The sequence below is a fragment of the Brachypodium distachyon genome, chromosome 1 (genome assembly GCF_000005505.3).
Source record: "Brachypodium distachyon strain Bd21 chromosome 1, Brachypodium_distachyon_v3.0, whole genome shotgun sequence".
NCBI classification, from domain to species: domain Eukaryota; kingdom Viridiplantae; phylum Streptophyta; class Magnoliopsida; order Poales; family Poaceae; genus Brachypodium; species Brachypodium distachyon.
The window spans coordinates 53,141,401-53,153,829 of NC_016131.3; the positions used below are offsets into that span (position 1 = coordinate 53,141,401).

The following is a 12,429-nucleotide window of genomic DNA, read 5'->3' on the forward strand; positions in this document are numbered from 1 at the left end:
AGCCGCGAAGGGGGCGGCGCACAAGGGAACAGGGGGGCGGCGCGGGGAGAGACGAGAGAACGAAGAAGCTGCAGCCAAAAAACGCCCGATTTGGGCGCTCCTCGCGTGCAGGCTGAGGACCCCTTTTTGTAGCTCGGGTGCAAGGCCCATATGCAAGCAGGGAAACCAAACGGCCCGTTTTTTGCACCTCCGGTGCGGGCCAAGCCCCAGCAGGGATACCAAACACGCCCTAAGTGAATGCCTTGTTGTTGTCCACGCCAACACCGAAACGGAGTGCACGGAAGCAGGGAACTGGTCCAAGAAACATTCGATCAGCACGATTTTCAGGCATCCGTATCCGTCTGTGATTTGACGGTGGTAAACACGGAGTAGCAGATTTGAAAACCGTAACTGAAAAGAGGAAAAACCGAAATTTGTGTTTGGTTTTCAGGTCCAGTTCGGTTGTGCACGCCCGAGAACATGTACAAAGGTATAAACACCTAGTCTTTTATAGTGTTTTATATGTGATTTACAGACAGTTTTACGGATAGCATATAAATTGTCTGTCCGTAAACTGTCTAAAAAATCTATACTAAAAAATATAGACAGCACGAAAGGTTGTGCTCTTAGATTGTCTCTAAAACTGCGGACAGTTTCCTCTCTTTCCTTGATCTCTTTTATTCCACCTCAACGAAACTACATTATATACCCCCTCCCTCCCTCCACCCTCCCTCCCTCTTCCGAGCAACCCAGCCCCATCGCTCCCTGGATCTTCTTCCTCCTCGCCCGATCGCTGGCACCCATTCCGCTGCCGAGCGCCCGAGCCCCCTAGCTCGTCTTCCTCCTCGCGGGATCGCCTCCACCGCACGTTGATCTCCCCTTCGATTCTCTCGCTCCCGACCGTTTCTCCTCCCATCACCCCACGAACGGATTCCGCCCTTTAGCTCCCCGTTTCATAATCTTCCCCAATCCGTAACAATCAAGGTAGGGCGGGCGCCCTAGCTTGCCCTACTGGGTCCTCTGCCCGTGAGTAGCAGCATGGCCGACCCAGGAGTCGAGCAGCGTGCGGCGCTGCTTGCCGCCGCCTCCGTCTTCCCTCTCCCCGACGGCGCGAGGTTCTCCTACGGGACGGCGGGGTTCCGCGCCGAGGGAAGCACCATGGCCCCCGCGGTGTGCCGTGCCGGGATTGTGGCGGCGCTGCGCTCTCTGAAGCTTGGCGGTGCTTCTGTCGGGCTGGTCATCACGGCGTCGCACAACCCCGTGGGCGATAACGGCGTCAAGATCGTGGACGCCGATGGGGGCATGATGTCGCAGGCCTGGGAGCCTTTCTCCGACGCCCTCGCCAATGCGCCCAGCCCCGAGGCCCTTGTCGAGGTAGGTACTCCAGCCAAGTAATTAAGCTAAATTGTATACATATTACTCTAGTTGCTGCTTATGAATACTCCCCCTTCGCTCAGGTTGATTTGATAATGTCTCAGATAGTTGGATACAACGGGTCTAGTGATGTTAATTGGAATAGTACTGAACGTAATGATAATGGTTGAAAACCAAACCGTGACGCTTAATTTTTATCATTAAATTGAACTAGTAGGGTGAGAGGGTGCTTGAGCTGAGGTGTTCTATTTGTTCAGATATCTTATAGACTTCGTCAAACACAAAAGATATCTTATATACTCTTTCCTGCCTACTTTCTCGCTCTCAACTTACCTTGTTCCTTTTCTACATGCAGCTGGTTCTTCAGTTTGCGAAAGATGAGGGGATTACACTTGGTGGAGGTCCCTCGGCACAAGTTCTGCTGGCAAGAGACACGAGGCCTACTGGAGAATACCTCCTTGACGCTGCAGTGAAAGTATATCATTAACATCCTTTGCTGTAGTTTCCTGAGATATCTATTGGCTGAGCCATTCTAATTACTTCGTTAAACATTTCTTGTGAAGGGGATAAATGCAATAATAGGTGCAACTGCACTTGATATGGGGATCCTGACAACTCCGCAGCTGCATTGGATGGTTCGGAGCAAAAACAAATCCTTGAAAGCTTCGGAAGAAGATTATTTTACACAAGTTACAGAATCATTCAGGTTCAAGTCACTGCTGGACTTACCAAGTTAAAGAGCATTATTACTTACTTACTGAATGATGTATTGAATTTCAACAGACATTTGTTGGAATTAGTCCCTGATGATAAATATGGTGATGAGCTGAACAAGAAACTAATTGTGGATGGTGCAAATGGTATTGGTGGCCTAAAGCTTGAAGAAATAAAGACTAAGCTTACTGGATTACATATTCATGTGAAGAATTCAGGTAAAGAAGGAGAAGGAATACTTAATGAGAGTTGTGGCGCTGACTTTGTTCAAAAGGAGAAGGTTCTTCCTCTTGGGTTTGGCCCTGAAGATATTGATGTCAGGTGAGACTTTTAATTACTTGGTGTATGTTCACATATTTATCTAATTAAGATCTGGCAGATACTTATGTGGATATTCTGCTGTAACATTCAGGTGTGCAAGTTTTGACGGAGATGCAGATAGACTTGTTTATTTTCGTATTACATCACCTGGCAACACTACGATTGATCTTGTTGATGGTGATAAGATATTATCACTATTTGTCCTATTTATCAGAGAACAGCTAGATGCTATCAACGGGAAAGACAATCAAGAGAACAAAGTACTGCCTACAAGGTTTGGTGTAGTTCAAACTGCTTATGCAAATGGAGCATCAACAGAATTTCTCAAGAACCTTGGTCTTGAAGTTGCCTTCACTTCAACAGGAGTGAAATATCTCCACAAGAAAGCTCTAGAATATGATATTGGTATTTATTTTGAAGCCAATGGACATGGGACAGTGCTATTCTCTGATGAGTTTATCTCACGGCTTGAGTCTTTGACTACTAAGCTTTCTTCAATAGCTACAGGTGAGCTGTTGATGGCTTGTGCAAGCTTTTCTTTTCTTCTTTAGCTCCTGGTATTGTTTTTTTCTGCGGTGACCTAAATGTTCTTTCCCATAACATGTTTCTCAGGTTCTGCACAACACCAAGCTGCCTTGAGATTGTTGGCAACAAGTCAGTTGATTAATCAAGCAGTAGGTGATGCTCTAAGTGGAATGCTTTTGGTAGAGGCTGTTTTACAGCACAAGAGATGGTCATTCCAGAACTGGTGTGACCTATATACTGATCTGCCAAGTAAACAACTCAAGGCAAGATCTAACTGTTGTAATTAGTATAGCATTGCTCCAATTTCTAAACAAGCTTCTTACAACTATTGTGTTTTCATACTTTTTGTTGTTGTTCAGGTAAAAGTTAAAGATCGAACTTCTATTGTTACAACTGATGCAGAAAGAAGAGTTTGCCAGCCGTCTGGCTTGCAAGAATTGATAGATACGGAAGTTGGTGAGTAACACGTTATTTACTTTTAACAATTTTCTTTTCAGAGCTATTCCTAAATACCGATGAAATCATACTAAATTATGAATTCAATTGCAGCCAATTACTGTCATGGGCGATGCTTTGTGCGGCCATCAGGAACTGAGGACGTGGTACGAGTATACGCAGAGGCATCTACTATGGAAGCATGTGACATCCTTGCAAAATCTGTGGCACAACATGTCGAGCGCATTCTCGGGTATCCCTAGTTGCATTTTTTATCTTGCCTCCTTTTCAAGGCCTAATGTTCAACTTAGCTTAATTTCCGTAGCATTCGAAGAATTTGGACATTTCTTTTGTTTCATTGCAATTATTGATTATTTTTTATTGTACTGGTGCCCACAGCAACTAGCATCCCAGGCTGCAACAAATGATTTATTTTGAAATTTTGGCATGTTTACATAACTTCATGTGTACCACCTCCATGACTTCTGGAATTATTGGGGCATTTGACAATTTAGGATGCCGGTTCTCCTAGCAATTTCTCTTGCCCCTAAAGTTTGTTAGGAAAAGTTGTGACAACTTCCAAAGAATATGTTAATGCAAAAACTTAATAATACTGGAGAATTGTGAAAAAGTTTGGATGCAGTAATAGGAAGAAGAATGTCAATGAAAAATAATAGTACTCCCTCCGACCCATATTACTTGTCGAAATATTACATGTATCTAGACACTTTTTAAACATAGATACATCCATATTTATTTCAAATTTGAGGCAAGTAATATGGTCGGAGGGAGTAGCAATATATTGTTTTTTAGGGAAGAGCATGCTGCTTTATTAACTCAGAAAATCAATGGGTGTAATTCTCCTGTCAGGTGATAGGAGAAACCACACATGATGACCGGGATGCGAGGACAAAGCATGCTTTACTAAACCATGAGCCTCGCCATTAGATTTCCTATTTTCATGGCATTCCAGCACCTCATCAAAAAGCTTCATATGATCTCTGATCTCCAAGATGACTGCAGTACTCTCTGCCAAGCCAAAATGAAATGCATGACAATGAGTATTTTCTTGCTCCCACATCATGTGCCAGCGCTAGCCTCGAGTTTTGAAGGCTCGATTATGTCTCCAGGAGGATCAGGATCAGTGCTGAAGCACCATTGTATGCTCCATCTTCAGTGCGACACAGTGCAGATGACCCGCCCCAATTAATCGCCATATCTGTTCTTCATTGAGATTTGAGAGTTTGAGAACCGAAAGGATTGATCCAACGCAGCTTGTATTGATTGCATTAGTGTACATTCATTGGATTGTACAGAACTAACATATACACAATCTAGCCATGTAGAAAGTGGAGCGATATACAATGCTCCATGTACACAAGACTGGCGCAAGACCAGGGCAAACTAAGTGGACCTGGACAGTGTCGTGCTCGCTTACACCCACCGCAGACTCAGCGTCGTCGCCAGATATGATGCTAAGGCTCAGGCTGGTATGTTATGATGTCTACAAACTGCTGCGACGCTGGCTCATGAAGAACTTGGACATGATGAAGGAAAACATTCTCTCGTACAAAATGGATGTCCAGCTCGACATGCTTCGTAATGATGTAGAAGTTTTGGTGACGAGATAGAAGGAACAAATGTTGCGAAGACACAATGAAGCTCAATGGCACAATGAAGCTCGCCAGGTAATTGTTGAAGCCATGTAAACTCGCGGACAGCATTGGCAACAGCTATGTATTCGGCTTCCTGCTAGAACGCGACACTACCGGCTGGTGCTCGGAAGACCAAGGAAACAATAGAACTGGCAAATATAGACACTGTAGCCAAAAGTGGAACGACGTGCATCGGAACACCTGGCCTAGTTAGCGTTTCTGTAGGCGACGATAGGATAAATCGGCTACTTTTGGGGTCTCTCTCCCAGATTCGAATTTTGACTCCACGTGACCGGTTTTCTTCAGGACTTTTACATGTCAATAAAATAAGCATGGATTAATCCATTTTTTTTCCTACGTGCTAACCTACGTACGGACGTACGGTACGTCAATAAATGAAGCTTTCCTTGAGTGAATGAAACCACTTCTCTTGAGGCCGATGAGCAGATGCAAGTGGCTGCAGTACAATTTGACATTTTCTCCTAGTCGAAATATTACATGTATGGACGTCTTTGAAACATAGATATATTCATATTTGGATAAAATTAAGACAAGTAATATGGGGATCGGAGGGAGTACTAAGACTATGAATGCTTGCCTGATTAGTTAGCGTAGATTCTTGATATAGCTCCTTTCCAGGTGCATCGATCTCGATTGAATCACGAGGCCTGTATTAACTAAGCTAGTACGATAATGTGTTGCGTACAAAGAATGCATCCCAAGTACCAGTCCAAAAAGGTTGTACACGACGGAAGTAAAGCAATTCTGGCGTGGAAAATGATGTGCACATGAGTATATGACCCTTTAGTTTTAGAAACCTTTTTCTTCTGAATGTAGCTTCGGTCACTTAATTCGAATTTGCACCAATTCAAGTAAAGCACAGACAAAATGCTTTGACCAATGGCTGCTCCTATTTGTTTAGCTTAGCATCATGGTTGGCTTCAGCTCGTACGACTCCCCCGTTACTTCTTCCTCTCTTCGGCGCACAGATCCATCCATCCTCGACATTGGTCTTATACAATGAAGAAGCACTTGCTAATTCTCGCCACACATTCTTATGCAACAACTAATCACCACCCATCGTTGCTAGGCACCAAATTCAGAAGCCACTTGGAACCTCCGCCCATTAAGCTAATGCAGTGTCATACACAAGTCCAATCTCAGAAGAAGGCCAAAAAAAACATATGTCTCGATCGAGCTGTTTAAATCGGTAACGAGGAATTCGCACGATATCAAGAACTTCCTGTAGGGAATATAATATACTCCGTACTAGCAAGAATTCTGTGCAAGAACTTCTCACACATCGAGACTAACGAAGTGCCACTTCAATCTCCACAAGTTACAAAGACAAGACAACAACGGTAACGATAGTTGAACTGGCTCCAAATCGTCCTCTCGGCGACAAACAGAAGGTCTAGTTCAGACGGCTATGCAGAAACTTCGAAGTATTTGTAGTGGTCTTCCATTATTTTGTTAGGAATGCAAAAGATACTCTTTTTTCCCCCATGGCCTTTGAATCAAAGATGCACACAAAACACCATCGTGGTTTTAAGTGACAACTCTTTTAAGATGAACCAACCACCTCTTTTAAGGTAATCCTCCATCAATTCCCAACGTTTTAAGGTAATCCTCCATCAATTCCCAACGATGGTCTGCAACAGGATACTTGACATAATATGACCGGCCAGGCTCCATGGAGTCCCTCTTCCCATCTTAGGGTTTAAGAAAAAAAAAACTCCTTTATGGAATTTAATTTCTTTGGATACAATTATTGCATAAGAAAATGAAGCTCTTAAAGCAACGATATTTGCTTGAGAATAATCAGACCATCACATTACTGTTGCAGCTTACAATGAAAGGACTATATATATCCATGCATTTTAAGACTATGGTCGTCGTAGTTCATGAACACGACCGATATAGAGTACAAGATACATTATGATCATTCATTTTCTATTATCATTGATTATCATTCATATTCTATTATCATTATCATAGATTATCTTGTATCCATGCCCGAGTAAGATATGGATGATATCTTTTGTTTTGTTTTCTATGTATCAATTTACCTTACTGGCCTTTGAACGGATCATCTTTGTTGCCTCTTGCATCGGGGAGATATTTTAGACATCAAGCTTTGTTGATGCAAATGGACATTAAAATATTACATGATTTATATTAGGAAGCACTTAAAAAGAGTATACTTATATATGAATATTTTGAACTCAACTACTCAAAGATACGTCTGTGCGCACTATTCATACAATAATTTAGATATGACCCCATCGCAGTCAAAGAGACAGACAATACAAGGAAAACACTCATTGATGATAGAAATAAGAAAGGAATTTGGTAGCATTTGTGTGCTCATTAGGGTAATAGAGCAGACATCTCTTCCTTCTTTGGTCGTAAGTTCGACAACATTGTTTCTCTAGCACTCCATTTTCAGATGTAATTGACATCCAGTGATGTACGCTAGAAGTCGCAGGAGCGATTGACACGCATCGACTCTCACGACATCTACTGACCGACACCAGAACCGTTTCCCCTTTCAATGGAACCACCATCGTCCCCTTCCTCCTCCCCAACTTTCGGCTTTTTGATTTAACTCCCCCTTCCTCCTCCCCTGCCTTCGGCTTTTTGATCAGCCGTTACAGTTCGGTTGCTTCCTCGCATTCGATGTTTAATTGCGTGTGTGCACCCTAATTTGGCATACTTGAGTTTTTGAAAAAAATAAATGGTGAAAATAATTATGCTTCGTAAAAACCTTTGTAATAGCCAGCTACAGAGAGCTGGTCACAGCAGACCGCATTCCTTGGCAGGTTCGGAACAACGGTGATAGTCTGAGCCTAATCGGACGGCCTGGTCCCCCACCTCAGTCCAGGTGTAACCAGCCGCCCTTGCAGCCTCATCCTACTCCCGGTCCATACACCGTAACCCCCTTGCCCACCGGGTCCCGCCTCCACGACGCAAAGCCTAAAAAGCACTACGGTCCACGCACCCGGTCCACCCATCCATGTGCTCCCGCAAACTCCCCACCACGAATTCGCCGAAGTTCCGGGACCGGGCAAATGCTACAGTAACCAAAATCTTTTTTCAAACGTAACTCACCTTTCGTCTCGTTCGTTCTTTTATGGGATGCGTTTAATTTCTTAATTACTCCGCCCCCTTTGCCCCTTCTTCCTCTTCTCCCCACCCCCGTCTTCGTCCCCTGAGCCCCCTTCCCTCCTTCCTCCCTGCGCCGCGCTCCTGGCTGCGCCTGGGCGAGCGCGAGGTGGCCTTCCTCCTCGAGCAGGGATAGGGTTCGCGGTCTCGGGCGGAATGCGGAGGTCACCGCCCAACGGGGTGTCCTACCGCCGGCGCGCGATCGAGGGGCTGGCCGCCGTGCTCCTCCTCTACGCGGTGCTCGTCTTCGTCCTCGAGTCGCCGCTCATGTCCACCACGCTATTGGGCGGCGGCGGCGGTGGCGGGCAGCACCTCCACCTCTCCGTCGACGGGGAGCGCGCGGCCCCCGCGCGCCCCGCCAAGGAGCCCCACCCGGCGTCCGCCTCCGTCTCCCCCGCCCGCGGCGCTGGATTATCTGGCATGCTCTCCGGTCTCGACCTCCGCCTCCTCAACTCCTCACGCTCCGGGACCCTCCGCCGCTCGGTGACAGAGGCCGTCGACGGTGGCGCCCGCGTGTTCTCCGAGCTCGAGAGCCTCGACCCGGACGCCGTCGCGCCGCCCTCGCGCGACGAGGCGGACGAGAATCCCCAGTGCGCGCAGTCCATCGTGCTAACCGCCGAGGAGTTCAGGGAGAAGGGGCGCTTGGTGGAGCTGCCGTGCGGGCTCACGCTGGGGTCCCATATCACGGTGGCCGCGACGCTCCGGGCGCCGCACGCGGAGGACAACCCGAAGATCGCCTTGCTGAGGGAAGGGGAACAGCCGATCATGGTGTCGCAGTTCATGATGGAGCTTCAGGGGCTTAAGACGGTGGACGGCGAGGACCCGCCCCGCATCTTCCACTTCAACCCCCGCCTCCACGGCGACTGGAGCGGCAGGCCGGTGATTGAGCAGAACACCTGCTACCGTATGCAGTGGGGCACTCCACTCCGCTGCGAGGGCTTCAAGTCCCATGCTGACGAGGAAACTGGTTGGGTCCCCTTGTTAGTTCATTCAATCATGTTTTCAGGAGAATTATGTTAAATGTGCTGAATGACTGAACTCACGTGCAGTGGATGGGCTGGTCAAGTGTGAGGGGTGGATCCGGGACAACGAAGACAGGTCCGAGGATACGAATACGGCTTGGTGGTTGAATCGGCTGATTGGGCAGAAGAAAGAGGTCAATTTTGATTGGCCTTTCCCTTTTGTAGAGGACCGATTATTTGTTCTTACTATCAGCGCCGGATTGGAGGGGTACCATGTCAATGTGGACGGGCGACATGTGACTTCTTTCCCTTACCGCACTGTAAGTACTCCATCTGTGCAAGAAGAAATGGCGGTGAATGCCTTCTATTGTCAATTACGCTGTACTGTGCATTACACTACTTTAAACAATTAGTGGGTGGGGATATTTGATGTTGGGTTGGATAGTTGGGCCTACCCTTTTAGTTAACTTTTGTTTCTTGTGGCTCTTGCAGGGGTTTGTGCTTGAGGACGCTACAGGGTTATCATTGAATGGGGACCTTGATGTGCAATCAGTGTTTGCAGGGTCTTTACCCACTACACACCCTAGCTTTGCCCCACAGGGTTATCTGGAGATGTCAACTATTTGGCAGGCACCCCCTCTGCCTGATGAGCCTGTTGAGATTTTCATTGGCATACTGTCATCTGGCAATCATTTTGCTGAGCGTATGGCTGTGAGGAAGACATGGATGTCCGCTGTACGGAAGTCGTCAAACGCAGTAGCTCGTTTCTTTGTTGCTCTGGTAATAAAACCTGGAGCATATATCAAACACCTTATATTACTTCATGTTTCTTGGAACATTTATAAAATGTTAGCTGATGAAATTGTTGTCTCCAGCATGGCAGAAAGGAAGTAAATGTACAGTTGAGAAGGGAGGCAGAATTTTTTGGGGATATTGTTTTTGTGCCATTCCTGGATAACTATGACTTAGTTGTTCTGAAGACACTTGCGATATGCGAGTATGGGGTATGTAAAAGAACTTCTTATTTGAACTAATTCTTCATTGAAATGTTATACCTGCTACCTTGTTATTTTCTGACACAGTGGTTGACTTGGTTGCTCAGGTTCATGTTGTCTCAGCTAAATATGTAATGAAGTGTGATGATGATAATTTTGTAAGACTTGATTCTGTAATCAGTGAAGTTAGGAATGTACCAAGTGATAGAAGTCTCTACATGGGGAATATCAATTTTCATCACACACCATTGCGCAGTGGGAAATGGGCGGTGACTTACGAGGTAAAGCGTATAGTATTTTGTTTGACAGTGGTTACTTATTTGATAACATTGTTCATGTATCTTGTCTCAATCTTTCTTCTCTGCTTGAAGTAAAAGCTAAACTACTTGAAGTGATGGCTCACAATTTCTCAATTGGCCATTGAATGTTCCGCACTAACTATTTGAAGATAGTTTAGGCTTCATATAGCTGACGATTTTTCCTGTTCTATGTATATGATTAGTATGCAGTAATTGCTTGATCTTTAGGAATTTCATATGCAAAAGTAGATTGATCTTTGCAAAATTCGTTCATTGTTCAGTTTTGCTCACTTATGTTCTGCTTGGGACTCATTTTTTTGGCCATTAGCAAATAAATTGGGGTTGTATTTTGCGTCTCCTATCACTCGACATCCTGGTATCTTAAGGTTGAAAGATTGAAATCAAAGCGTGTCTATATAAGATAGGAACATCTGAATAATGTGATCCATACCTCTGTGAAGTACTGCTTGATTTGTTCTTACAGATGCAGTCTACTGTTTACTTGAAGCAAAGTGAAGGATCGCTTACTGCGAGTGATGTGATGTCTGCTGATAATAGAATACGTGACTTTGCTGGTTATTGTCAACGTGTTTAGCTATCATGTCTTGGTCCTTTAGTATTTCTTGACCTGAAGCCCTAAACCTATCTCAATCTTAAGTACATAGTAGTATATTTACCGGAATTGGAAAAAACATGGTATATTGTCCTGACATGATTTTATCAGGGTACTGTATTGATCTGTTACTTTACCTTTTTTGGTTCACAATACTTGTTTGGACATTGAATTTTATTTTCATCTGTGTGTAGCTTCAGTATTTCTAATCTGCTTATCACTTTACAGGAGTGGCCAGAAAAGGAATATCCATCCTATGCTAATGGCCCTGGATATGTTATATCTTCCGATATTGCTGATTTTATTTTGTCAGGAATTAGAAACAAAACTCTCAGGGTAAGATCTTGTAATTTCCATTCGGAAAAGCTGCCTCCATACCATTATGTGTTGTGCTGTTTGCCAAAATACAGTCAAATCACAATTGAACCTTTCGTAATATCACTTTGAACCTTATGTGACCCCTCATTTAAGCTCTTGTTTGAATGATGGCAAATGTAGAAAATGCCTATCACAATTCACAGTAAGGAAGACACATATTTTTTGTCGAAAAGGAGGAAAGGAAGACACATATATAATTGACGCTTGCTTGATGTGCAGCTTTTCAAAATGGAAGACGTGAGCATGGGTTTGTGGGTTGACCAGTTCGCTAGGACAAGACATGTTGAATACATTCACAGCCTCAAGTTTTGTCAGTTTGGATGTATAGAGGATTATTATACTGCACATTACCAATCGCCAAGGCTGATGTTATGTATGTGGCAGAAGTTGCTGGATGGAAAACCACAATGTTGCAATGTGAGATAATGATAATGAAATCAGTAGGGGTTGACTAGTTGACTCGGCCATAGTGGTAATCTTCATTATTTGAGAAATGATATGGTTTGACAAATGATCATCAGGCAGAATTGACTAATTATATCATGTTGGTACATATGCCCCTTGCCCTCTTGGACACTGACGTGCAGTAATGGTTCCTTGATTGCATTAAAACTGACCAACTTAGTTTTAGAAGTGTGTCCCAGTGCACCAGTACTCTCATTTTTCAACCAGAAGTTTGTAGCTGCTCCAGTGATGCGTACAACTTCATTTGTGAAAACGACAACAGTTCAGTTGTTGCTACTTCTAATATGGTTAGAAGTAGTTGCAGCTATTGGCCTGTTGCAGACATCTCATTAGGTATGTGTGACAATCATGAAATTATAGGTTGCCTTCTGCTGAACATCTCATTAACTTTAGTTGTGGCTTTTATTTCACTAATCTTCTTACCCTTAGTACTTGCATTTTTAGGTGACTAAATTAGTGATATCTGACCTTTTTTTTCCTGTGAAGAATGGCAAAATTTTCAAGACCCCATCTGTAAATATAGGCTTTTGCATAATTCGTCTGTCTTGC

General features: G+C 44.5%; 2 protein-coding genes across 3 annotated transcripts; both read left to right on the plus strand.

Moving 5' to 3' along the window:
• Nucleotides 1–871: 871 nt before the first annotated feature.
• Nucleotides 872–5,360, plus strand: LOC100841669 (phosphoacetylglucosamine mutase). Of its 2 annotated transcripts, XM_003557375.4 has the most exons (9): nucleotides 872–1,353; nucleotides 1,709–1,828; nucleotides 1,917–2,059; nucleotides 2,137–2,388; nucleotides 2,480–2,895; nucleotides 3,001–3,176; nucleotides 3,273–3,369; nucleotides 3,463–3,601; nucleotides 4,219–5,360. In XM_003557375.4, the coding sequence occupies exons 1-9, from the start codon at nucleotides 1,018–1,020 to the stop codon at nucleotides 4,220–4,222; spliced, it is 1,683 nt and encodes a 560-aa protein (XP_003557423.1). In that variant the 5' UTR covers nucleotides 872–1,017; the 3' UTR covers nucleotides 4,223–5,360. The 2 variants fall into 2 exon arrangements, with proteins under 2 accessions (XP_003557423.1, XP_010228247.1); XM_010229945.3 differs by lacking the exon at nucleotides 4,219–5,360 and having other exon boundaries at nucleotides 3,463–3,858.
• Nucleotides 5,361–8,169: 2,809 nt separating this feature from the next.
• LOC100845452 (hydroxyproline O-galactosyltransferase GALT6) lies at nucleotides 8,170–11,968 on the plus strand. Its single transcript, XM_003561268.4, has 7 exons — nucleotides 8,170–9,135; nucleotides 9,218–9,450; nucleotides 9,623–9,910; nucleotides 10,006–10,134; nucleotides 10,233–10,406; nucleotides 11,266–11,373; nucleotides 11,635–11,968. Exons 1-7 carry the CDS (start codon nucleotides 8,325–8,327, stop codon nucleotides 11,839–11,841), a joined length of 1,950 nt encoding a protein of 649 aa, XP_003561316.1. The 5' UTR covers nucleotides 8,170–8,324; the 3' UTR covers nucleotides 11,842–11,968.
• Nucleotides 11,969–12,429: the final 461 nt, after the last annotated feature.

Coding starts and splice junctions, on each gene's coding strand:
- LOC100841669 (XM_010229945.3), top strand. CDS start 1,018: ATGGCCGACCCAGGAGTCGAGCAGCGTGCGGCGCTGCTTGCCGCCGCC. Junction 2,389..2,479: donor CCTGAAGATATTGATGTCAG/GTGAGACTTTTA, acceptor TGTAACATTCAG/GTGTGCAAGTTTTGACGGAG. Junction 3,370..3,462: donor ATTGATAGATACGGAAGTTG/GTGAGTAACACG, acceptor ATTCAATTGCAG/CCAATTACTGTCATGGGCGA.
- LOC100845452 (XM_003561268.4), top strand. CDS start 8,325: ATGCGGAGGTCACCGCCCAACGGGGTGTCCTACCGCCGGCGCGCGATC. Junction 10,135..10,232: donor TTGCGATATGCGAGTATGGG/GTATGTAAAAGA, acceptor TTGGTTGCTCAG/GTTCATGTTGTCTCAGCTAA. Junction 10,407..11,265: donor AATGGGCGGTGACTTACGAG/GTAAAGCGTATA, acceptor ATCACTTTACAG/GAGTGGCCAGAAAAGGAATA.